Source organism: Acanthochromis polyacanthus, chromosome 3, assembly GCF_021347895.1.
Source record: "Acanthochromis polyacanthus isolate Apoly-LR-REF ecotype Palm Island chromosome 3, KAUST_Apoly_ChrSc, whole genome shotgun sequence".
Classification (NCBI taxonomy): Eukaryota; Metazoa; Chordata; class Actinopteri; family Pomacentridae; genus Acanthochromis; species Acanthochromis polyacanthus.
In genome coordinates this window covers 38,600,964-38,627,072 of record NC_067115.1, presented here as the reverse complement: position 1 = coordinate 38,627,072, position 26,109 = coordinate 38,600,964, and the positions used below count along the sequence as shown (strand labels likewise).

General features: G+C 40.0%; 2 protein-coding genes across 10 annotated transcripts in view; one reads left to right on the top strand and one right to left on the bottom strand.

Moving 5' to 3' along the window:
* The window catches only part of foxk1 (forkhead box K1), a 47,664-nt gene extending 22,563 nt beyond the window's left edge, over window positions 1-25,101 (top strand). Inside the window, exons 6-10 of one of the 3 annotated variants that reach the window (XM_051945636.1) lie at window positions 3,095-3,267; window positions 3,358-3,600; window positions 4,010-4,183; window positions 6,113-6,352; window positions 24,501-25,101. In XM_051945636.1, coding sequence (XP_051801596.1) covers window positions 3,095-3,267; window positions 3,358-3,600; window positions 4,010-4,183; window positions 6,113-6,345 — 823 coding nt within the window. In that variant the 3' untranslated portion in view covers window positions 6,346-6,352; window positions 24,501-25,101. Of the gene's footprint in view, window positions 1-3,094; window positions 3,268-3,357; window positions 3,601-4,009; window positions 4,184-6,112; window positions 7,954-24,500 lie in introns of those variants that run through there. The other 2 variants (XM_051945635.1, XM_022221895.2) reach the window with 2 other exon arrangements.
* The window catches only part of radil (Ras association and DIL domains), an 83,907-nt gene continuing 65,827 nt past the window's right edge, over window positions 8,030-26,109 (bottom strand). For 4 of the 7 annotated variants that reach the window (XM_051945625.1, XM_051945623.1, XM_051945627.1 and 1 more), the window contains 3 exons: window positions 17,047-17,186; window positions 10,676-10,815; window positions 8,030-10,449 (listed from right to left, as the gene is read on the bottom strand). In XM_051945625.1, coding sequence (XP_051801585.1) covers window positions 10,350-10,449; window positions 10,676-10,815; window positions 17,047-17,186 — 380 coding nt within the window. In that variant the 3' untranslated portion in view covers window positions 8,030-10,349. Of the gene's footprint in view, window positions 10,450-10,675; window positions 10,816-12,659; window positions 13,762-17,046; window positions 17,187-26,109 lie in introns of those variants that run through there. The other 3 variants (XM_051945626.1, XM_051945628.1, XM_051945629.1) reach the window with 3 other exon arrangements.

Genomic DNA, 26,109 nt, shown 5'->3' with positions numbered 1-26,109 from the left:
GACACACAAGTAAGGAACCACACAAGGAACCACAAGTAAGCCTGCAGTCTGAGAGCAAAGAGTTCTGCTAGGGTGATATGGTACTATAAAGTCTTTAAGAAATGATAGATTGGTTGTTAAGAGCCTTGTATGTCAGGAGAAGGAACGTAAATTCTATTCTAGATTTCACAGGAAGCCAGTGAAGAAAAGCCAGTAGAGGAGAAATATGATCTCTCTTGCTAACTAATGTCAGTACTCTCGCTGCAGCGTTTTGGATCAAATGGAGGTTTTTCAGAGAGTTATTGGGACATCCTGCTAGTTAGGAATTGCAATAGTCAAGCCTGAAAGTAACAAATGCATGGACTAGTTTTTCTGCACCACTCTGAGACAGGATGTTCCTGATTTTTACAATATTTCTCAAGTGACAAAAGGAAGTCCTACAGATTTGTTTTATGTGTAAGTTAAAGGACAGGTCCTGGTCAAAAATAACTCCGAGGTTCCTCTCTGTAGTACTAGAGACCAAAGTAATGCCATCCAGAGTAATTATATGCTTTGAAAGTAAATCTCTGAGATGTTTGGACCCAAATACAATGACTTCAGTCTTGTCTGAATTTAGTAGCAGGTAATTACAGGTCATCCAGGTCTTTAAGACAATCTTGCAGTCTGGCCAGCTGATCAGTTTCATCTGGCTTCATTGATAAATACAACCAGGGGTGAAAGTAAGCTGGAACGGTCCGGTACTGCGTAGCGGTAAAAGATCTGGTGGCGGTACGCCGCTCTTCCACTGGTACGCCGCCCAGCTGCCTGCTATCGACCGTTCACTCAGCAGTACGTGAGTGCGCAAGTGTGTCTACTTTCCGTAACACAGCGACTGCTATGGCCAATAGCAAGTAGGTGCGCTTGATTTATTGCACTGGGACATTTCCCACAACTAGTCAATAAACGTCAACAATCGCCGCTTGCGCCGGGACGGGGCGAGCAGTAAATTACATCTGAAATTCCACACGTTCTTGTGATTGGCTGAAAAACTTTAAACTGGATTTACAAAGGTTGCACTACAAAACAGTCAAAAAAATTTTTGACAAAGTAATAATGCAGAGGAAAATAACCTCTTTGATTAAAAGAAAATACAGGGACACTGAAGATGGGTTACCACAGAAAATTACTAACTACTACTACTACTATAACTACTCTAGGCCTTAGTGGAAAATATATTGGGTGATGTGTTTTGATGTTTAGTTTTGGTTGTGACCTCATGTCTGTTCTTAGAGCCTTGTATTCTGGATGTTTATCAGTGTTTCAATTAAAGCAAAAAGTTGACTGTATTTTCAAGTGTTTTTAATTCCTACCTATTCCATTGGCCTACAGTAAAATATGAATATGTTTTATTTGTTTGTGTTTTAACTTTGCTATTTTAAAATGCATGGAGTTAGAGCAAGACGAGGGTTTTGGTAATGGTACCGGCAAGAATTTAAAACTACTTTCACCTCTGAATACAACTGAGTGTCATCAGTGTAGCAATGAGTATTAATTTAGTCAGTGTGTCTTCTTCAGTCCCACTTTTTATACATTTACAGATCTTCTTAAATCTTACTCACTTAGTTTTTGCCTTTTTAAATATTACATTTTTTTGTATTATATTTTCAAATTTATATAGTCTTTTTTTTGTCTCAGAACCATCTAAGTGTTTATTTAATATCTACTTTTGCACGAAGAGAAAGTAGGGTTATTTCGATCCTTGGTATGTCATGAACATATAGACCCTTTAATGACCCACGTCACGAATGACATCACAGCTTTAGCTGGAGGCAAAAGAGGAAGCCCGCGGCCGTGACCGAAAGGCGAAAGACTGAGGGACTAGCCTCTATCAACTTTTCTAAAATGTCGTCCTGCTGTGTTTTTGGATGCCAGAATAGGAGGAATGACATTGGCGAACGCAAATTAAAGTTCTATAGGATTCCACCGAACACTCGTGCTCAGAGGGAACGAAGACAGTTGTGGTTAAATGCACTGAGGCGAAAAGACTGGACAGAGACGATCAGCTGCAGTCAATTCCAGCCATTTTCAGTACAAAAAAATCGCTAATATTATATTTGTAAATAAAAAAAAAAAATTCAATTCAGTTCAGCTTTATTCCAGACACTGGGTGCAAATACACACACCATAAGAACAAGGACACAACAAGACACAGAAAAAAATACAATCAAAAACAATAACCTGTTAAATATGACGAGAAATACAGGGAATATTGGACGCGCATAGCGAGGTGCATTTCCTTGAAAACGACCGATTCGTGGATTATATACAGACTTCAAGACATGTTTTGGACAAAATAGTTACTGGCTTGTTTTGTCTGGATGTCCAAGGTTGGATTATGGCCGTTTTTTATGGAATATTTTCATCTGTGTGTAATAATGAACCCGGAAATGTGAGTCACGCTGTGTGCTTTGAAGCCGTGTACAGAGAAAGGATGGATGGATATTCGTTGTTTGTCGGACAAATGTGTTTATATTACCTGCTGTGGTAATCACATCTGAAAGTGGTTTATGCCGGTGGATTCATGAGAATCTAAGCTTTCCATCGGCGTATAGTGTTTATATAATCGTGTTTGCAGCCTTCGGACATTCTTTAAATTCCTATGCAAATTAGTAAGTGTACCGCTGGCGGTACACTGAATTTTAACGGGTTAAAAATGCTCGAGTTTGCAGCGCAAACTCCCAGCACAAACTATGTAGTCCCAGTCCCGCTTGACTTCTCGCTCCGCTTTTGCTTCCAGCATAAGCCCCGCCCACAAAAAACGTCACAATGTTTGTAAACAAATAAAGGGTCTATTAAAGAATTGACAATAAAACTGACTTTGACTTATGTGTAGAAATTTTAAGACAGATTGATGCTTTTTTTTTTTTTTTTTTTTACATTTTTGAAAATTTTATTACAGGCACACATATTTTGAAAAGACATTTGCAGATTCCTCACTACGAACACACAACGCTTCACACACATTTACAGATAGTTTTGCTACAATAATACCCCACTGTACTGACACTGAGGAACTCCAATCATTTCTAGAATTCTGGTGGTCAGTTGTTCAATTTGTCATTTTCTTGTTATTCAGGAGCGCCCCTGCATCCCCGACCCACCAGGGACTTCTTTCTCCTCCATCCAGTGGGCTGCAGACTCCTGAATGTCTGAGCAGGGAAGGCTCTCCGATCCCCCATGACCACCATGAACAGCTGGCTAGCAAACTGGCATCTGTACCAGAGTACAGGTATTCTCAGAGCGCCCCAGGTGAGCATGCGTACACATCAGTTTGCAAGATGCAGATTGAAAGAGCCTAATGTCAAACAGGTGTAATTGTTGGTGTATTTTTCTGCGCAGGCTCTCCGGTTAGCGCTCAGCCAGTGATCATGGCTGCTGCCTCTCACCCGACAGTCCTACCCTCCGGCCCGGGGAAAGCCCTTGCTTTAGTTCCAGGTGGCAGCAGCCAAGTCCAGCCCATCCATGTGCTCCAAACCCCTCCTCAGTCCTCTGTCACCATGGTAAGGGTGGTCAACAGCACCCCTCCAAATGGATACAGCACCCCCACTGGTGGAGGAGTAGAGGGCAACAGTGATTTCAGAGGTACAGCTATGGAAAGCTATTTTAGAACTGCTTTTTCAATATGATACAATCCATTTGAATGGGATACATATACAAGATTGTCTGCTTAACCATACTTGTGCTACATGTGTGTAGCTGTTGTGGACTCATCATGTCCACAACAGAAAACAAATGGAAAAAAATGAAAACGGCAGCTCCCACATGTTGTAGGCCAGTGTGAAGATCTGGTTCAAAGTTCATGGCCCGTTTTTTTCTGTCCATGCGATATGGTGTCTTGTTGACTGTGTAGTTATATTATGGCTTGTTTGTATCTAATGCTTTACATACCGATGATTTAAATGGCTCACGGATTTATTTTTGACACTATGTGAGTTTTATTAGATTATTAATAACTGTCGCTGAATCGCAGATGTTGCACATTTCCCCTCAGAAGCCCAGCTGAACAGAGACCGAGTGATCCAGAGTGTGGACAGTGTGGTGCAGGGTGGGGAAGGACGTAACCTAACGCCAGGTTTACATCAGCTTCCTGTCCGCCCCGTCACCCAGAATGGCAAACACACCACTGCTGCTGTTGCCATGGCGACCGGCATTACAAATGCATCTGGTAAGTTGTGTTTTTTTTTTTTTTTTCTTTTCAGCAACAGCAGCCGCCATGCACACCAGCCTGTCAGGATGAAGTTTTATTTTTCACCCATCTTTACAAAACAAAAGCAATCTAATTCTGTATTGCACAACTCAACGGGCTTATTTTTAAGTACTGCTTCTCTATGGAAACAGAGCAACCATGGCTCAAAACTCAGAAATGTCCTGTGTGCAGTATAAAAAAGTATGACCTAAAAATATAAACAAATGTAGAGAAATATATTGCCTAAAAATATCATCTTTTTTTAAAGTATAGAATGTGATGTCTGTGTGAGAAGTTTTTAAGTGAATGCCAAGGAATAGTGTCCATAAATACATTTAAAAAATAACAAAATTACAAATAAATGTGAATCAAAAGTAAACAGATGTATTGCACAGAAATGTTACACTTAACAATGATGATACTGATCGTGAGACAGGTACTTTAAATTTCATCTTTAAAACCTGCTGGTGGGTTTTGGGATGACTAAACTAGCCTCCCCACTCTCTCTGAGCCTTCATGCCAACTTTTCATATTTTCTGTATTTTATTGAAATTGAACTAACAAATTGACACAGTAGTTAGAGCAAGTTTTTTTCAACTACGTCTTATAGCCGAAGGAAAGCCTTTTCTTAATCATACCAACCTTGAAGAAGCTATTCATGCCTTGATCAGCTCACGACTGGACTACTGCAACACACTATACATTGGCATCTCCCAGTCTTCCATCAGCTGCCTGCAACTTGTGCAAATTCCCACAGTGCATCTTTTAACTAACACTCCTCGATGTGAGCGCATCATCTGTGTCCTTTACAACCTCCACTGTCTTCCAAACCAGTTGAGAATTGTTTTTGAACTTTAAATGTTAGTTTTATTTTAAAAGCCTTTGCGCCACCATATTTATCTGAGCTGTTAACTTTATGGGACCAAAAACAAGCTCTGAGGTCTTATCAGTGGCTGCTTGAAGTATCAAGGTCAAAGTATGTAGGGTCAAAATACTTGAGTGACCGGGCGTTCTAAGCCGGGGCTTGATATGCACCATCACAGACCATCACATCTTTTCAAATCAAAGCTCAAAACCTTTCTGTTTAAAATGGCTTTTAATAGCTAACGGTGTGGTGATATTTTATTTAGATTTTTACGTACTAACTTTCAGATGTCTATTTTAGTGTTCTTTATTGCTGTTTATTACTCTGCCAAGGAACGGTGTTGCTCGGAGTTATGACGATCAACGTACATTTGTCTGTTTATCTGTGTGCAACATTACTCAAAAACAGACTAGTGGATTTGGATGAAATTTTCAGGGAAGGTCAGGAATGACACAAGGACAAAGTGATGTGATTTTGGCAGTGATGTGGCTTATAGTCTAGATCCATGGATTTGTTAAAGATTTCTGTATCATTGCGAGATAGTGGCATGGCGTCACTGTAGCCATGACAAGTGTCAGCTGCCTGTTGACGATCACATGATTGCAATCCTACTACAAATCCACTGCTGCGGATTTGTCAGGGCTTATCTGTCAGAAATGTTACAAGGAACAACTATTAAATTGTGGGAATTTATCTGAGTCCTATTGATTCCCACTGGCCGCTAAATATTTAGGTCACGTGATTTGGTATCCGTGTATAATGTGCACATTGCATAACACATGCCTGGGCTCACTGCAGGTTATTTTTTATTAAAGATTTTGCCCGTCGGAAATGAAACAAAGAATGACCAGCCTTGGTGGAGCACTGCACTCTCTGAGTACATTTTTGTTGTATATTTTACTGCTGTCTCTGTTTTAAGTTGTTGTATTGTTTTGATGTTATTCTGTTGGTTTCACTGTGAATCTCTCTGGTCACCCTTTGCACTGTTTTATAGGCCTATATAAATAAACTTTGGTTGGTTGATTGATTGATTTCCCTTCCAGGCCTGAGTAGTCCACTCCAGATCTTGGCTGCCCAGGCCTCCAGCTCCTCTCCGGTGCTGGTGAGCAGACAGCCCAGTGCAGAACCTTCAGCTGGGCCGGCCGGTGAGCCTCAGGCCAAGCGGCCAAAGATGGAGGACGAGGATGAGGCAGAGTCTGCTCAGCATCCAGTCGCACCTGCCCAGCAGCCTGTCATTGTTGCCATGGCATCACAAACCCATGACCTTCGACAGTAGAACCCAGGTACCTGACGAATGGCCTCTTTCTATCACCCACTTAATGTTTCGCCTTTTGTACTCATTTCATATGATTGTAGCTGACACAGCCAAAAAAAAAAATGTACAGGCGGTCTGTCAGAAGGGAATGAAATCATCAGGAACACACATTTTGGTCAAAAGTACATTAAAACTTTTGAATTTAAAAGGCAAGTAGACAAGTCTTTTTTTTATTGTAATCCGTTGTTCACAGACAATGCAGGAAAGTATGGACACCGACCTCATTCAAACTGTTTCAGCGCTATTCTTATGAATGTCGGACGAGGTCTCAGATACAACCGTCATCATGATTCTCAGGCCAAAGAACTCATCTTTTCCGCACTTCTGATCAGAGTCGCTGCCTGATTTAAATCCACAGTGTGTGTTGAGAAGAAGCTGTGATAATAAAAGCTGTGTTTTGTGCACTCGTAATCAGAAAGACGGAGAGGACTTAGCTGCCTCGACCCCGACCAGGTAGACGAGGCCTGGGTGACTGTTCACAATGTGATTGTACTCTTCATAAAGCTATCTTTGGAGAATAAAGCAAGACAGAAGAAGAAATCAGACAGGTTGAATGATGCTAGTATTTAGGCCAAGACCAGAATGTGAGACGTCTCTTCTCTGTAAAGCACAAAGAGAGAGGCTTTTGCTTCACCTCGACTCTGTTTATCAGGATGATGTGGGTGATTGGGCGCAAAAAAAGAGGCAATTATTTGGAGTTGATTGAAGTGGAGCTAACCTAATGTAGACAAACTGATTGTTTTATTTTTTTTTCTTGTTTCAGTAGTGGTAAAAGGAGGAATGGAACAGCCTGTGCGTACAGTTTTGTTTGTCTTAGCACAAAAAAAAGCATTATTGTAATAATCCTTAAAGCCTTAAATATTTCTACATGTTTTTTTTTTGTCATTTTATTTTCACCTTTAGACAGCTTGCTGTTTTAGAATGACATAGCACTTCAACAGTACACGATCGGCAACACTACAGTTTTGTCAGGGGAAGGGCGGGACCAACACATGACCACAAAATCTCGTCTGCTCTTTTTCTTTTGTTCTGTAAGGTACTTTTCGCTCTCTATTCTTAGCTCTTTTTGCTTTCCCCCTAAATTCATTTACCTTTTTTTCCCTCCACCCTCCGTCTTTGCAGTCTACACCGAGGCATCAAGCTGTTGGCAATACCCGTCACAGACTCTGCCTTCATTTGATATTCTCTAGCACTTTCTCCCTTGCTCGATTCTCCCATTCTCATTCTGCCTTTAGCTTCTCTGAATGTCCTCACACAGGCCTCACTTTTAGCTGGCAATCGGGCACAAGATTTTCGGTGATTTATGTTGCACATTATTAGAAAAGGCAATAACAAAAAAGAAAGGAAAAACAGATGCGGAATAATTGTATGCTGCTCTATCTGCTAAATGACAAAGCTATGTAGAAGGTATTTTTTCTTATTTTGGAATAAAAGAAAAAATATTTTGCTATGTGTAAAAACGGCTGTCAAACATTCTGGAAATAGAGAAGTATATGTATTTTTAAATGTTCCTGTTTTTGTGATTTGTTAAAATGTGTAGCACAAATTAAAATTCCTCACTGACTTCAATATGTCCTCGTCATCTCTCTTGTCAAAAGGAGAAATACCAGGGTTATGTTTCATGATCTTCTAATTAGAAAACGCATGTATCCAACAATCTTTATTCTTAAGTACCATCATTCTTCATCAATAGTATAAATAATGACCAGAGAAGAATAAACATGCATGAGGTTACACAAATGTTGAAGGTAAACGAATGGAATCAAGTTGAGAATAAAACGGAGCAGATTTTTTTTTCATGTTATAACAATGTGTAAATGTAGAAACAGAAACGAGGTCCAAGTGACGAAAGAAGTAATCAATTAAAAATAAATCATTTCCAATAAAATCGGCAAATATTCGCTGGTTCTGGCTTCACAGATTGAAGAGTTTTAGTTTCCTCATTATTATCCTAAATCTTTGGACATTTTTCCTGATTGGAGCTGGTGGATAAATTAAGCCACTCTTACAGCTGAACCTGCATACTTCAATGCATTTGCTTGGTGGCCGAGACTGCAGACTAATACAACTACAAACAATGTGCATGAATAAATACCATTTTTGTTTCATAAATTTGGCAAACCAACCATTTAAGCTTCAAGCAACCTTCTATTTTGCAATTCCTTCCTGCACAAGCCATCTTGTGCTCCCAGTCATAGAACTTGAAGTAAATACACAATTTATGGGGGGAAGAAAGTACATAACCCATAACTACATGGCTCTCCATTTAACGGTCTGAATGTATTTCAGAAAGAAAAAACATGGAGTAGATCCCAAATCAGTTTCTCTTTTGACTGTCCAAACAATTTGAAACAAAGCGGTAAATATTTACAACTATTTACACTGCAGTTTGTACACAACCAGGACTATACACTAGGTGTGAAGCCTGCTGTGTTGATGGTAAATAATAAACAGCAGCTACATGACCACTTTGAGTGTAAATAGTTTTTCTCCAGCAAAGGTAAAATCCGATCATGAGGTGAAATGTGATGTGGGAGAGTTCTTGTCTTTTCCGTTCACTCTCCGGTGCAAAAGTCAACATTCATTCACAAAAGTTTCATCTGCAGAGCGGACAGTTGTAGTCAAACAAACGGGTTTGCGCAGTTGCTTTAAAACCTGCAAAGTGCATCAGTTTCAGTTCAACCGTTCCTTCATCTGAGAGTTTGGTAGCTAGTTCACCATGCTATTTACATCGGGAGTCAAAAACAAATGATTCTAAAACACAGACGGGTAAGTCACACATGCTGCAAGGGTTGGTTTATGAGAATCTACTGTGCTTTAAAACCACATCATACTGCACACAGGCTGGCGAGACCTTCAGCGACTCTGACGCTGATTAATTAGGCAACTTTCCTTGCCTTTGATGTCGCAGTGGATTTCATATTTTGTCTGTTACACAAACCCAGTAGGAGCAAGCAGGAGGGAAGCAGGTCTGGCAGCTGTGGCGTGGAGCCACTGAGTGTCATCTCCACTTTGATTGCTTGGCTTTGTGCTGTGCTGGCGGTAGGTTTGACATTCATATTTCATGTGGTGTGTATTCCCTGTTTATCAGTGCACACCTGTATCTGAGCGCTATGAGTAAGATAAGTGTGTTTGCAGGTAAGTTCAGCCTAAAGTCATTTTTCAGTATCATGAAGGTGTTGCTCTCTTTTTATCTGCTAGATCTCCATGGTAACTGATGCTGTGGAGTGAACCTGGTCCAGGTTCTGTTCAGAGTTTTGGATTTAAATTGGCTATTAGAAGTGTCTTTACTTGGTGATGCAGAAATCGCATTAATATGTTTTTGTTTGGTCCGTTTACTCTGCTGGTTCTGCAGCTGATAGACCACTGATTAGAACATATTAATATTTATTACAGAGAATATTTAATCAGTAACATTCTATTTATTTTGATTTGGCCACAAATTAAAGTGATTTCCTGCATTATTGGACAGTGTCAGACCTAAATGCACTTCAATACAATATCATGTTTAAATATATGAAGTTTAATTGTGCAGCTGTCAGAAATAACAAGCTGCACTGATTAATAAAATACATATATTATGCTACATTTTGCAGTTTTGTACCAGCATTCCTGTCCTGCATCATTTCCAGGAGCAGCTTTTTACCATCATACATTTTTATATTCCTCATTGTTCCCTATTAAAAGAACCTGTTGACTGAAGCAGCTGTAACTGATCGGTTCATTTACTGCGAGAAGAGCCACATGACATTTTAAACTTCTCCTTTTGTGTGAAGAGCGTTTAAAGCAGAAAGTTTGAGTTAAAGAAAATTGAAAACCACCTTCATGGACGCTGAGGTTTTAGTTTTTGTCAAACCACCTTGGATAAAGAAAGTCTGGATCTGTTGAACTGGCTTTGTAGTTCAGCTCTTTGTCACGTCATGTCGTTTCGTGCTGTGTGCGTCTCTGCTGGGTTGTGGAGGTGGTCAGCAGGAGGAGGCACTGATCTTCTCTGAGACTTCAGGGTCCGATTTGGCCACCAGGAAACGAAGGCGACCTCCTCCCAGACGAATCAGGTCCACCGCGCTGTGTGGAGAGCAGAGCAGGAAGTGGAGATTAGTTACTTGAAGCTCAGCAGAGGCAGAGTGAGGATACCAGGACATCATTGTCTAGGTCTGAACCAATCAAAGTAATCATTCAGTTTAAGAGCCTGACAGCAGCGGCCATTGTTAACATTGTGGGGAGACTGGTCACTATGTTGTCAGTGTCAGTATCACTCTGTGGTGTTATTCATCTCCCACTCTGGACATACCTTTGATAGTCTGCGCCGATCAGACTGGTCCCGTTCACAGCTAGGATTCGGTCCCCGATCCGCAACCTGCCATCAGACGCCGCCGGCCCATCTGGGATCAGAGTGCGGATGTAAATACCCGGAGCGTTGAGAGGAGTATGCTGCAGGACAGAGGAAGTGGATCAGTTCATACCGTAGCAGTGGAAACCAACTAGCGTCTGTTCTACATCTCACGGTTTTAAACACAAGTATTATGAGCTGCAGTTAAACACATCTTCTTCCATACAGCCAGTCATCTGCTTCTATCTAACCCTATCCTCTGCATCCTCTTCTCTTACACCAACCAACTTCAAATGAAAATATTTCCTCTGTCTGCTTTTGCATCACATTTATCTCTGGATATGTCTGGTTCACAAATATTTGGACCTGACTGTTTTTTCCTGACCAGGGAAAGGATTTTTCTGTTGACCATCACACGTGAAGGGTTTGGAAGCAGAGTGGTTTGACCCACTTTCTGTAAATATTGAGAAAAATGGGTTCAAAGTTTTGTGTTTTCAATAATAGTCTAACATTCAATATAACATATTACATTCATCCAATGAGTTCAATTTCATTCCAACCACAGAGCCAGCTTTTTTAAAATCAGTTTGTTCTGCATCCTTGTTCTTTATGCTGCCTCCCCAGCAGACTGCAGCATAAAACAGGACACTTGCTACCACGGACTGATAAAACATCTGCAGCATCTTACTGCAGATATCTAATGATCGAAGTCTTCTGAGGCAAAAAGTCAGCTCTGGCCCTTTTTGTAGATGAAGTCTACGTTTTTAGACCAGTCTAACTTATCAAGATGGACACCTAAATATTTATACGATGTCACCACCTCAATGTCCACGCCACAAGTGTTGACTGGCTGAAGAGGGGATTTGGATCTGCGGAAATCAATGATCATTTCCTTTGTCTTTGAGGAAAGTCGTGGGACAGACATAAATACAGAGTTTTTCATGATATCAGCGTATTTTATACATCTTTTCTCACTCTCAGAAGGAAGGTCAGTCTTTCCATCTCATGAAACTCCCTAATAATTTCCTTCCAATTATCTACTGAAAGTGGGCTGGTTTTTAAACTTTTATGGGTCATTCTGTGTGGTTTCACCAGATGGTGGCTGCCGCACCATTTTCAAATTAGTCCTAAATTTGTATGCCATTAGATAGTCACAAAAGTATTTTCATGATATCTACAGGTATGGCTCTAAACTAGACCTTGTGACACAAAAAGGGCATTACACTTTTTTGCTTTTCAGTACTTTAAATTGGGATACAAGTATTAGCAGACATTTCAATGGTAGTATTATGTATGTTTTGTTCTTTTTGAAATGTTAGTTGTTAAAGGTGACTACCTTCAAAAAGTGTAATGACATGTTGACACCCATTTGCAATGCATACATGTAATTATAACATACACATACAAATTACAGGTACTAACTTGAATTCAGGGAGCTCTGTAGTAGTGTATGGTTGATTAATTTAAAAATACAACAATAATGTTGAATTTTACAGTATCAGTGCAGTGGGATTAAACATGTTAACTAGCTGTCTCAGAGAGAATCATGCAGGGCTGTACACATGACCAACTCAGATTTTTTTTATAATTTGGCACATGCAGAGGTCCAACCCCTAAACCATCATAGCTGCAATCAGAAATGTCATATCTCTTTTATATTTTCTTTTACAGACTTTAGAAGATAGGGTGATTTTGAGCTGAGATCAGCAAAAAAAACATGCTTTCTGGGGCAAAAATTGTACTTTTTCCAACTCCTAGGAAAGCTGTATGTTGTATTTGCAAGCATAATATCTGGCAATATTGTGGAAATTTAGTCCCTCCCTGACTGAAAAAAGGTAAAGTTTGCTTGGATATTCTACTTCATGGACTATTTGGCACTATGCCAAAAATATGATATCTTCCAATATTGCAAATCATGGAAAATAGCAACAAATATGAGACAATATATTTCCGATGTGGTCACTTTTATTTCAAATATCTCAGTTCAAACCACTAACAGTACTGATATTGTACACAGAAAACGGGTATTTACCCAAGGAGAAAATTTTTTTGATTTTCTAAATTTAATATTTTCATGGCGCATACGTTTGAAAACTTGAGTTTTGAAGTCAATGATATTCCAATGAAACAGCCTAGTTTGAATAAATTCCAATGAAAATCTTATATTTATCAAATTTTGTCAATATCTATGTATTTATGTAGAAGTTATTATATATATTATATATCATATATCATTATATATTCACATGTATACATACATATGCCATCTACATCATGGTAGTCCTGTGCTATAGCAGCATGAACAAAGAAATTGAGAAGAAAGATACTGCATGTTCTGTAATCACGAAGTGTACATGACAACATGGTTATGTTTTCCATATCCAAGGAAGATGAATTCAGTGCAAAACATATGTATGTATATATCAAGTAGTGAGAGTTAGACATCCACTAACAAACAGATCTTCAAAGTGAACAGGTGTCTGGAGGTGTCAGCATCACATGAAGAAAGTGAAATTGTATGCCCACCACAGTCTTTCCCATAAACCCCTTCAAAAATACAGGCCATCTTCTGATCTTCACCAAAAAAAAAAAAACGATTAGGAGTTGTCTGCAAATTCGTTGACAGTTGACAGCTGATCTTGAGGTCTGTCTGCAGTTGAAGGAACAGGGCCGCACCAAAATAGCAAACAATAATTTTTTCCCCATGCTTATTTACTGCTATCAAGGTAGTATAGATTTTTACGATTAAAGAGTTTATCACAATTTTCTGCCCAAGCATAGCAGATATTTCGAACCATATGTTATGAATTATGACTTGCAGCCAAGAGTACCTGGCTGCAGACCTCCAACCTCCACGGGTGACAGGAAACACGTGACCTCCATGGGTGACAGGAAGTTGTTCGTATTTTATGTTTGGTTCTAAAAACGTGCAATTTTAAAAATAAATAAATGTATTTATATAGCATTCAGTTTTCTGTCTTGTGCTCGTTCTCTCCTTGCAGCTGTCGCCCTCTGGTGAGAAATGGCGACGCTACGCGCATCCAAATCTGTATGAAAAAAATATCAATTTTTGGTATATTTTATGCCACATCCTTGGGTAAAATTAGCAGAAGGCAACTTCAAACTGTCTTAGCGGTAAGTTCAGCTTAGTTTTAAGAAATAGGAAGCGTCCCCATGAGAGATTTTGATTGTCAAATGAAAGGATTTTCCCTATTATTTCAATGTTGAACAGCCTGAACTGACTTCAGAAGGCTCAATTTTCAAAGTGACAAAAGTCAAAGAATAACCAAAACACAACACTCTTTTTTGCATAGAATCTATTTTTTTGGTCAACTGAACATTTGGGGAAGTTTAGAACAAAATCAATGATGGTCATGTGAACAATTTTCTGGGTTCTGCATGATTCTCTCTGAGACAGCTAGTTAAATTGAATTGTACAATGTCATGTTACAAGCAAAATAACCTATACCCAAGTTATACCATCACACTTTTTGAAGGTAGTCACCTTTAACAACTAACATTTCAAAAAGAACAAAACATACATAATACTACAATTGGAATGACTACTAATACTTGTATCCCAATTTAAAGTACTGAAAAGCAAAAAACGATTTTGACATTACCCATACCATTTTGGGTAAGAATATCTCAGTAACTACAAATATAACCTTGCTGCTTTTTTGTACAGTGATAGAAGACAGATGGAAGTGTCTTGTAGAAAAATTTGGGGTCTCTGGTACCTGTCCCACACAGATTTTTGCCACCAAAAATAACTAATTAAAAATCTCGTCCAACTTTGGGAGGTCATATTTTCCAAACTGAGGTACCTAGAAAGCTCCAGTTCAGGGATGTGATTTTTCCGCGAATTCCGCTTTTTTTACGTTTCAAAAAAAATTCCGATTTTTTCACCCCAAAAAATCCGATTTCGTTTCCCCCAAGGTACGACTTTTAGATATTCCGAGACCGTATCAGGCATGTTATTTGGTGTATCAATTTTGAGACCAACGTGAATTGCCCAAATTCGATGAGAAAAAAAATATGGGGTGTAAGGGGTATAGGGTTGGATCGCACGTAGTTGTCAACAGTGCGCTGGCAAAAGCACGAGTTGGAAACAACGATTGGAGAGCATTATCGCAAGTTAGACGTAGCTGGGAAAGCGAGGTGCATGGTGTGCGACGATGAGACAAAATACAGCGACAGAGGATGCCAAGCGCTGATAGACCACATGAAAACGAAAAATCATGCCAGGAAATTGTACGAAAAGCACTCTAACCACCAAATGCCCAGCAATTTTTTCACCCGGCGGAGGGAAGAGACGCGACAACAGGACCAAACATACGGGATCAGTAGTGTGTACTTGCAACCATAGACATAATAAAGAGTAGACGCCGCTCGGGCTGCTGCGCAGCGAGAAATACGGCCGCCCTCTTGGTCCGGTCACCCGCTCCACTCAGCGCTGTTTGACAGCGCATTTAATCCGTCTTAACTCTGAATATTAAACTGATTTTCACGCGTTTTTATTTTTATTTTTTGCTGCAAATGTCATACATGTAGCTATGATACAGGACAAATGGTTCGGCGTATTTTAATATTCATAGCGGGATTAACAGTAATAGAATATTCTGATATTAAGCTCGACTGTAGACAGGTATTTTGCAAACACTGTAAACACACACACACTAATATATGTTAGAGAAGCAGATAATGGCAGTAAAGTCAATTAGCCTATTTTAATAATTTGAAGAGACAATATATGATTACGCTATATACACATATATAAACAAAATACTGACTAATGAACACATATTTCTATATAAAACAATAAATAGAAGTTATATATCAGAGAAAATGAATATATATAAATCATAGATGGAGTATTAATATAATCAATATATCAGAGAAAATTATTATATAAATCACATATAGACTATCAATATAATTCATACCTATATATTAAAAAAGATATATCAGAAAATGATAATATAGATATATATATATTGTTTTATATAGAAATGTGTTCATTAGTCAGTATTTTGTTTATATATGTATATATGGCTAGAGCCAACAATGTACTCAGTAAGTTCTTAAATCTTTTTTTTTGAGTCATGATGAATGGTATCTTCTTCATAGATTTTGAATTTCTGCTCCTTTTTAGTTTATCATATTACATATTGACTTGAATACATGTGTATATGATGAATATAATGACTTGTTTCTTTTATGTTTACTTGCTATTTTAGTCCACTTTTGACACTTAAATAACACTAAAACCCAGGAGCTTCGGGGGGCTTCCCCCTTGTCCCCCCCACCGGGCGCTGCCCTGGACCCGCTGACCCCCAGCTGAATTTTTCAGATAATTTCACTTTCCTCAAATCACATCCCTGTACAACACTTCTGTGCAGTGTTGCTAGTACTTTTAAGGTCCCAAACCCCACTTGTGAGTAGGTATCTCTTAATTTTTAGCATTTTTAGCAAGTCCCCATGGCCTGCACAGTGTAGGGAAACACCTGAGGATGTTTGTGGGGCACTAGCTACATGTAGAGGCCTTGTTTACCAACTCACAGCTCTCTGGTATGTCTAGAGGCTGAGAAATAACCACTTAAAGATGCAAAAAACACTGGCGAGGCTTTTTATAGCCCAAATTCTGAAAATTTCAGACCCCCACAACTCAAACTATTTGAGCTACAGGCCTACAATTTTGCAGAGAAAGTACTTTTGTGACGATCTAATGGCATACAAATTTAGGACTAATTTGAAAATGGTGCAGCAACACCCCCAAGGAATATCTGGTCATTTTACCTGGAATGACCCTTATGAGTGATTGCTTTTTTTTGCTGCTACAGTTAATATTTTCAGGAGGTTTTTGTCATTTCCTGTAATTCCTTCTGGTAGATCACCCAAATAAAGTAACATACATGTCATTGGGATCTGTTGACCAAGGATATGCTGCACACACACAATCTCTCGAACATGTACATCTTGTTGTACACTTTTTCTTTTATTCTTGCTGATACTTTTATCACACATCACATTTTCCTCCACCCAGTTGCAGCTAAACACAGCATCACGATGAACAGACGACCTAAAGGTTGCACTCAATCAGGCAAAAATGTTAATATATCAACTGCACATGGCATTAATCCTACACCTGTTATTTCATTGATTCTTAAGCTGATCGGCCTTATCTATTCACAATAGTGTTGCTGAGTTTTTGTCTACGCCATCTGAGTTTTTTTTCTTCCTATGTTAATGTCTGTTGTGCTAAAGGGCTGTGACTAAACTCAAAAGAACACTATCTATCTGTCAAGATGTTTCCCTGTGCATCTACTCACCAGGCCGTCTATGAGTCCCATCCCCAGTCCGTAGGGTCCCTTGTCCAGTTCCACTACAAACACCACACACAAGTCATCAGGAAGGGAAGGGGCGCCAGGGGAGGATACAGGGAAAGGAAACTCACACCCACTAATACACCCTGCAGAGGACACCCAAAAGCACAAAACACACACAGACACACACAGGGTCTTGCTATGGGGTCGGACAAACAGAAGTCTTGCTATGCAAACAAACAAACAAACACAGAGATGCATGCATTGTGTAGCTAAAATAACAAGTGTGCTTGTAATGAGAGCCTGCAGAGGTCAGACTTACTACACTTCAAAGGAGAGACACTGCTGCCGTCAAAAACACAAGTGCACAAGAAGAAGTGCAAATTTAAAGCTCCATTAACTGATCTTCGGTCACCGGGGGCAGATGAACTCCCAAACAAAGACATGGTTTAATAACCTCATTAAGTAGTTTAACATGGTAGAAAGCAATCTGCCACTGGAGCCATATTTATTATGGACAAGTGTTAGTCTAATATTACCTCTCCAGATAACTTCTTCAGCTCAAACAATAAAATTCATTTTCCTGCCCTTTAGTGCTTTGCAGTTAATGTATAGCAGGTTACAGGATAAAACAGCAGAACTGATGAGTGTAAAGAGATTGAATTAAACTGAAAATATGTTAAGCAACATGTTTGAGTCTAAAAAGGCTGTGTTTATATCCTTCATATAATCATATATATGTTTTATATAGGTTTATGTGGACTTTTATTGTTCTATTTATTACATCATGCATACTGCATATTTGTTATTTTTAAGTGCACTATGGGGAGACGCTCCCCCCGATTTTGACAATAAAGGCTATTCTATTCTGTTCCTATGCGTCTGTGTGTCCTGTTGTCTTTGAAAGTTAAGTGACAATGCACCAGAGATTTACAGACAGAACCACAGATCGTGTTTGATCATGCAAATTTTATTCTAACATTATCAATTTTATCTAATAGACAGTACGTGTTGTTAAATGTGCCGCTTTCACTGTATGTTATGTACAGATGATATTTCATTTGGAGATGTTCTGATACCAAAGGCCTATGCACAATTAATTTATAAATGGATCGAGGATTGGCCACGACTAGGATAAACAATATTAAATTCAGTTTCTTTATTAATATAGTTATGCAGTAGGCTCAGGTTAAAGTGCAACAGCAAACCTCACATTACCAGATGTAAAATGATAGGTTTGCCTCAGTGAGATACAGTGGCAAGAAAACGTATGTGAACCTTTTGGAATATCATGGTTTTCTCTATTAATTTGTCATAAAATGTGATGTGATCTTCATCAAGGTCAAGGGTTTTGACAAATATAATATGCAATCTTTCATGCCTTTATTGAGAACAACCAAAAAAACCTCATAGTGCTGGTGGAAAAAGCATGTGAACCCTTGAGTTAATGACCTCAGAGAAGCTAACTGGAGTTGGGTGTTAGCATACAGTCCCTGACAAAAGTCTTGTCGAATAAGGATATAGTAAACTTAAATGGCATATAACTTTATTTCTAATCAATCAGTTCTCACAAAAAAATGGTTCATTTAATGTCGAGGGCTTTCACATTAATAACTGGGTGCAAATTGAACCCGTCATAAAGTGTCCTGATGTTCACGTCTTGGTAAAGCCCATGACATCTATTTTTGCAAGGACTAAAGTCTTGTCATGTCTTTAAATGATTCAACCAATCACAGATTAGAAGTTCACCTGTGACAAATACTGTAACTGACACATTCCCAGGTGTGTATAAAAAGAAACCCAAGACACAAGACCTTCATATGAAGCCCAACTTGACCCCAACAGCATGCCAAAGATCCAACAACAGACCAAAGTGCTGATCATCAAGACGCTGAAGACCAAGTCTGCTGCTGAGGTGGCAGACAGCTTTAATGTATCCAGATGTCAAGTAGCGAGGATAAGAAAAAGATCTGAAGAAACTGGTGACGTTTATGACAAGGCCAGGTCAGGCAGACACCTGTTAGAGAAGAGCATTTGTTGCTTCGACAGTCCAGGGCCAGCCCTTTTTCAACTGCAACAGAGTTACACGTGAACTGGTCGCCAGAAATCCCTGTATCTACAACAGTTTGTCAAATTCTCTCATGCGGTGTTCTCCATAGTCAAATTAGTGCATAGAAACCAGGATTATACAGAAGACAACAAAAAATCATGTTGCATTTGTCAAGGGTCTCTGGTACCTGGGGTGCCGAGGACAGGCGGTGCAAGGGCACCGACTGTCCAAGACACCAGCGGTGCCTAGGACCCTATTGAAACCCTAGGGTTTTTATTATTAATTATTATTATTATTTTTATTCTCCTGGCTTTTGCATTGCCTTTTTGGCGGCCTTATCATATCCCAAAACGCGTCAAATTCGCAATGTTCATTATGACTGGCGAAAAATTTGATATTTTATTGGAGTTGCGCATGTACGTGGCAAAATGGCTCTATAGCGCCCCCTGCAAAATTGAAAAAGTGGTCATTAGGCCAACTGCCACAATGTTTCATTTACAGCTACAATATTTGGTGGGCATATGCAGCACATCAGGACACACCAAAAAGTCAATCACAGCCACGCCCTAAACCCAACAGGAAGTCGGCCATGTTGAATTTGCTGTAAATGTTTGAAAATCAATAGCTCCTAGGGGGTACGTCTGAGAGACCTGAAATTTGGCCAGTATATGCACCAGACCTTCCTGATGAAAAGTTATCAAAATGTTGGCCAGAAGCCAAAAGGTGTGGCCATGGCGAAGCCTCAAAAAACTGATCCTTCGTCATGAAACAGGAAGTGGTGTCTAATTCTTCTCAACATGCTCCAATCTGCCTGAAACTTTACATGTATGATGACAGTCCTGTCCTGATGTCATCCACATAGGGATATTCATTGACAGTCATAGCGCCACCTTGTGTTTCAGGAAATAGGCATTGTTTACACTTTCATGCCCTATTCTTACCCAGTTGATCATATTCACCTCAAATGTGGTGACAACAGGCTGAACATGTTGATGATGAAGCACAGTGAAAATGGTGACTTGTCATCAAAGGGTGTGTCTGTGGTGGTGCGTTGAATTTTGATGTTTCGCCATGAAAATTTAACGATTCATATCTCAGCTGAACAAGATCCTATCTGCCTCAAACTTCACATGCTGGACACCAGGTCCAGTCTCAACACATCCACATTCATAAATTCTGAAAAATTGATAGCGCCACCTGTTGGTAACAGTAAGTTTAAGGCATTATATTTTTAGGTACTATGGCCCCAAACTTGGTGATATCATGCTGGAAATTAGTCAGCCGAGTCTTCACCTTTTGACAATCCCACACTGTGAAGGCTGTGACATTTCATGCAACGCTGTTGCCGTAGCAACCAAATATCGCCATGAAAAACAAAGTCCTTTCTGACAGGTTAGGAATACTCCAACGCTCACAAAAATTACCACACACACCACCATCAACCCAAGGAACAACACTGTATGCATCTCGGCACTGCACATGCTCTAGCGCCCCCTACAGTATTTTTAACAAACAGCCCCCCAGCACATTTCACCTACATCCATGAAATTTGGGAGGCTTATAGAGCATATCTGGACGCACAAAAAAGCCTCTTTGAGCCATGCTCTAAACCCAACAGGAAGTACGCCATCTTGGATTAATTGTGAGATTTTTGATGATTTTTCTCATTTTTGAGAGTGAATACCTCCTTGGGGATAATTCCAGGAGACCTGAAATTTTGTCAGTCAACACAGCAGAACTTGGTGATGAAAAGTTATCAAAATGTTACCCAGAAGCCAAATGGCGTGGCCATGGATACCATCAGAGTTTTCATGCTTTGCCATGAAACATAGCTGCTGTGTAACTATCCTCTGCATGCTCCAATCTGCCTCAAATTTTACATGTGTAATCACACTCCAATCCTGATCAATTCCATAGGCCAACATACACTTTCAGTCGCGGCACCACCTGTTGGATGGACAGGAAATGCTTTATAAGTAGCCTGTACATGTTCCAATCAGCCTGAAACTTTACATGACGGATCAGAGTTCAACCCTCATCACATCCACTGTTTGAAATACACTCTCATTCGCAGCGCCACCTGGTGGATAGACAGGAAATGCTTTATAACTGCTCTGAACATGCTCCAATCTGGCTGAAGTTTTACATGTATGATCAGACTCTGGTCCAGATGCGATTCAGAGGCCAACATACACTCTCAGTCACAGCGCCACCTGGTGGACGTGCATAGATTCGCCGACCAGCGTGGATGCAAGGACCCGTCCATCGCTGCTTGCAGCTTTAATTTCAACATTATTTTTGTATGCAACAAGACTTTTGTCCAAGCAAAATCTGACCTTTCTGTCCTAATTAAATGAAAAAACTCAGTGAATGATACAAAACTTTATTTTGGCATAATAAATATAATCTAGAGGGATTTGTCATTCATATGAGCCATTTCTGATTCCAATTGATCAACTACAAGTCCAGTTGTTATTTGTTGTTCCTAAAACTTAAGAGAAGTGACAAGACTTTTGTCAGGGACTGTAACTTGAGTCTTAGCACACCTTGAGAAAAGGAGTTTGGAGGTGTGGATTGGAGCTACTTTGATGGATAAGAACCACTCAAACTTTTCTGAGTTTGCTCTGCACAAGAATAATACGCTTATGTGAGCCATGCCTCGCCAAAACGAGCTGCCAGAGGATCTACAATCGAAAGTGTCATTGGACAACCCGGTCTCACGGGGATTCGTGAAACTGTGACGTAAGTTTTTGTTTCGGTTTCGTGCGCACCAACACGATGTCGTCATGTTTTTCGTGCAGCTCACCACGAACGAAACCGGCTGTGGTAATCACATCTGAAAGTGGTTTATACTGGCGGATTCATGACGATCTAAGCTGTCCATCGGCGTTTGCGGCCGCCGCCGCGGCCGCCGGACATTCTTTCAATTCCTGTGCAAATTCGTCGGATTCATGACGATCTAAGCTGTCCATCGGCGTTTGCGGCCGCCGCCGCGGCCGCCGGACATCCGGCCACAGCGGCGGCCGCGGTGGCAGCCGCGGCGGCGGCCGCAAACGCCGATGGACAGCTTAGATCATCATGAATCCGCCGAATCTAAGCTGTCCATTGGCGTTTGCGGCCGCCGCCGTGGCCGGATGTCCGGCGGCCACAAACGCCGATGGACAGCTTAGATCGTCATGAATCCGACGAATTTGCATAGGAATTTAAAGAATGTCCGGCGGCCGCGGCAGAGGCCGCGGCGGTGGCCGCGGTGGCGGCCGTGGCGGCGGCCGCAAACGCCGATGGACAGCTTAGATCGTCATGAATCCGCCGGTATAAACCACTTTCAGATGTGATTACCACAGCCGGTTTCGTTCGTGGTGAGCTGCACGAAAAACATGACGACATCGTGTTGGTGCACACGAAACTGAAACAAAAACTTACGTCACAGTTTCACGAATCCCCGTGAGACCGGGTTGCATTGGAACAGTACGTAAAACACTGAACAAGCAGGGAATGAGTGTGTATAATAAAGGACATGAAAGATCAGAATTTTTGTTTTTCAATTCTTGATTACAGATCCTCTGGAAGCTCTTTTTGGCAAGGTATTGCTCACATAGTAAGCGTATTATTCTTGTGTGGAGCAAACTGAAAAAGTCTGAGTGGTTTTAAGATAGATAGATATCCTTGAAAGTAGCTCCAGTCCACACCTCCAGGAGGTGTGGACTCTTCAAGGAGATTTTACCTTTAATTAATTCTTCAATGTTAGATCTGATTAATCTCTCTCTAGTAACAGGCTATGTACCACAGGCTTTTAAGGTTGCTGTCATCAAACCTTTGCTTAAAAAGCCCACTTTAGATACAGATGTGTTAGCTAACTATAGACCGATATCCAACCTACCATTTCTCTCTAAAATTCTGGAAAGAACAGTTGCAAATCAATTATGTGAACACTTACAAAGGAATAATTTGTTTGAAATGTTTCAGTCAGGCTTCAGAGTGCATCATAGCACAGAAACAGCTCTAGTGAAAGTTACTAATGACCTTCTCATAGCATCAGATAATGGACTAGTCTCTATACTTGTTTTGTTAGATCTTAGTGCAGCGTTTGACACAATCGACCACAACATTTTATTACAGCGTCTAGAACATTCAATTGGCATTAAAGGGACAGCACTGGACTGGTTTAAATCCTACTTATCAGATAGGTTCCAGTTTGTGCATGTCAACAATAACTCTTCTGAGCATACTAAAGTTAATCATGGAGTTCCTCAGGGTTCTGTCTTAGGACCGATACTTTTCGCATTATACATGCTTCCTTTAGGCAATATTATTAGGAAGCACTGTATTAACTTCCATTGTTATGCAGATGACACACAATTGTATTTATCTATGAAGCCAGATGAAACTGATCAGTTAGCTAGACTGCAAGATTGTCTTAAGGACATTAAAACCAGGATGACTTTTAACTTCCTACTGCTAAATTCAGACAAAACTGAAGTCATTGTATTTGGCCCCAAACATCTTAGAAACTCGCTTTCAAAGCAAATAGTTACTCTGGATGGCATCACATTGGCCTCCAGTACTACTGTGAGGAATCTTGGAGTTATTTTTGACCAGGACATGTCCTTTAACTCACACATAAAGCAAGTCTGTAGGACTTCCTTTTTTCACCTGCGTAATATTGTAAAAATCAGGAACATTCTGTCTCAGAGTGATGCAGAAAAATTAGTTCATGCTTTTGTTACTTCCAGGCTTGACTATTGCAATTCCTTATTATCGGGTTGTCCAAATAGCTCTCTCAAACATCTACAGTTGATCCAAAACGCTGTTGCGAGAGTACTGACAGGAGTTAGCAAAAGAGATCATATTTCCCCTGTACTTGCTTCTCTTCACTGGCTTCCTGTTAAATCCAGAATAGAATTTAAAATCCTTCTTCTGACATATAAAGCTCTTAATAACCAATCTCCATCATATCTTAAAGATCTGATAGTACCTTATTATCCTAGTAGAACTCTTCGCTCTCAAGCTGCAGGCTTACTTGTTGTTCCTAGAATTTCTAAAAGTAGAATGGGAGGCAGAGCCTTCAGTTATCAGGCGCCTCTCCTGTGGAACCTGCTCCCAGTTTGGGTTCGGGAGGCAGACACCCTCTCTATTTTTAAGACCAGGCTTAAAACGTTCCTTTTTGACAAATCTTATAGTCGGGGCTGACTGGGTGACCCACAGGGGTTCGGCTTGTGTCTTCATTTGCACAGCTGACTCCCTCTTGGACGTCCCTTCGTTCTGCTTCTAGTCATGCTGCTATAGGCCTATAGGCTGCTGGGGGACTTTTCTTGACGCACTGAGCCCTTCTCTATCTACCTTTACATTTAATATGTGTACCGTTATTGCAGTACATTCACTCTGTTTCCCCCTGTGCTATTTCTCCGAGTGTCCCTGGTCCCAGAGCTGGATGCTTCAGATCTGCGGTTGATGTTCCACCAGCTGGTCTAGTCTCCACCATGTCCACTGTGGGATGCTGCTGCTGACCTTCCTCCAGCCCTCTGCTTCCAACTCCCTTTTTCCACCAGTCAACTCTGCATTGCCTTCACTATACTGTTATGCTAACTTACATACTGTTTGAATTTTACTGCTAGCTATATATGGAGTATGTTTAATGTCAGAGCCGTACATCATAAGAGTAAATTATGAGTCAGTTTTCAATGTTAGCTTATACTTTGTCTGTGTCACATATCCTGTCATGTATCCAAATGTGTGTTGTGTTTTCCTTGCTTTCCCACCCCTCCCTCTTCTCCCATCCCTCCCCCTTGCCCTCTTCTGTCCTTCTCAACCCGCCCGGCCAGCAGGCAGATGGGTCCCCCCTATATAGAGCCGGGTTCTGCTCGAGGTTTCTTCCCTGTTAAAAGGGTGTTTTTCCTTGCCACTGTCGCCTTTGGGCTTGCTCTGGGGGTCAGGCATTTGGGTTCTGTAAAGCGTCTTGAGACGAGTTGACTGTAATTGACGCTATATAAATAAAATTGAATTGAATTGAATTGAATTGAATTGAACCTCCAAACTCCTTTTCTTCACAAGACTTTAGGTATGCTAACACCTGACTCCAGTTAGCTTCTCTGAGGTCATTAACTCAAGGGTTCACATACTTTTTCCACCAGCACTGAGGTTTTTAAGGGTGTTCTCAATAAAGACATGGAAAATCACACTTTATATTTCTCAATACCTTTGACTTAGATGAAGATCACATCACATTTTATGACAAATTAATGGAGAAACTATGATATTCCTAAAGGTTCACATACTTTTTCTTGTCACGGTGTACAGATTTTACATTTAGAGAAAAGAGTGAAGGCACTCAGATACTCTGAGCTGAGAAAAGCAGGTTAAAAGAGAATCAGTGCATCTCCCCAATATGCAAACAAACCTGTGGGTTTAAACTTCTATCTATCTATCTATCTATCTATATTGTGAAAATACTGCCAAATATCTGTAAAATAATGATATATTTAGCTGATTTAAATATGGTTCAACAGCGTAATTTGAAGTTTACATTGTAAATGTAAAAACACAGATTCTGATGTGGACATTAGTTACAGTTTGTGTCTGTTTTTGTAGAAGTAAAGTACAAATCAACACTTTTTTCTGTGTCTTACTAGATACTATTTGCAATTTAAGAAAACACGGATAATCTGTAAAACAAAAATTTTTTTAGCATTTTTTAATCCACAAATAGATAATTATTCTTTGAAATAACAGCAAATATCTACTAAAATTATTTTTTTACTGATTTACATACAAAAAATTCTATGATTCCAAGATCAAACATGGCAAATTACTAATTACCATTTACAAAAATACAAGTTTGCTGCTGACATTAGTAACAGAAAATATGCACCGTTTGCTTAATTGGAGCTCAGGATCACATATTTTTTTAACAAGACAAACTGTTAACTTAAAACTGCACATTTGGGGTGGAAAAACAAGAAACAATGTGCGATCAGTGCAAAAGAACATGCCAAAATTATGCTGGATCATGGTTATTTTTT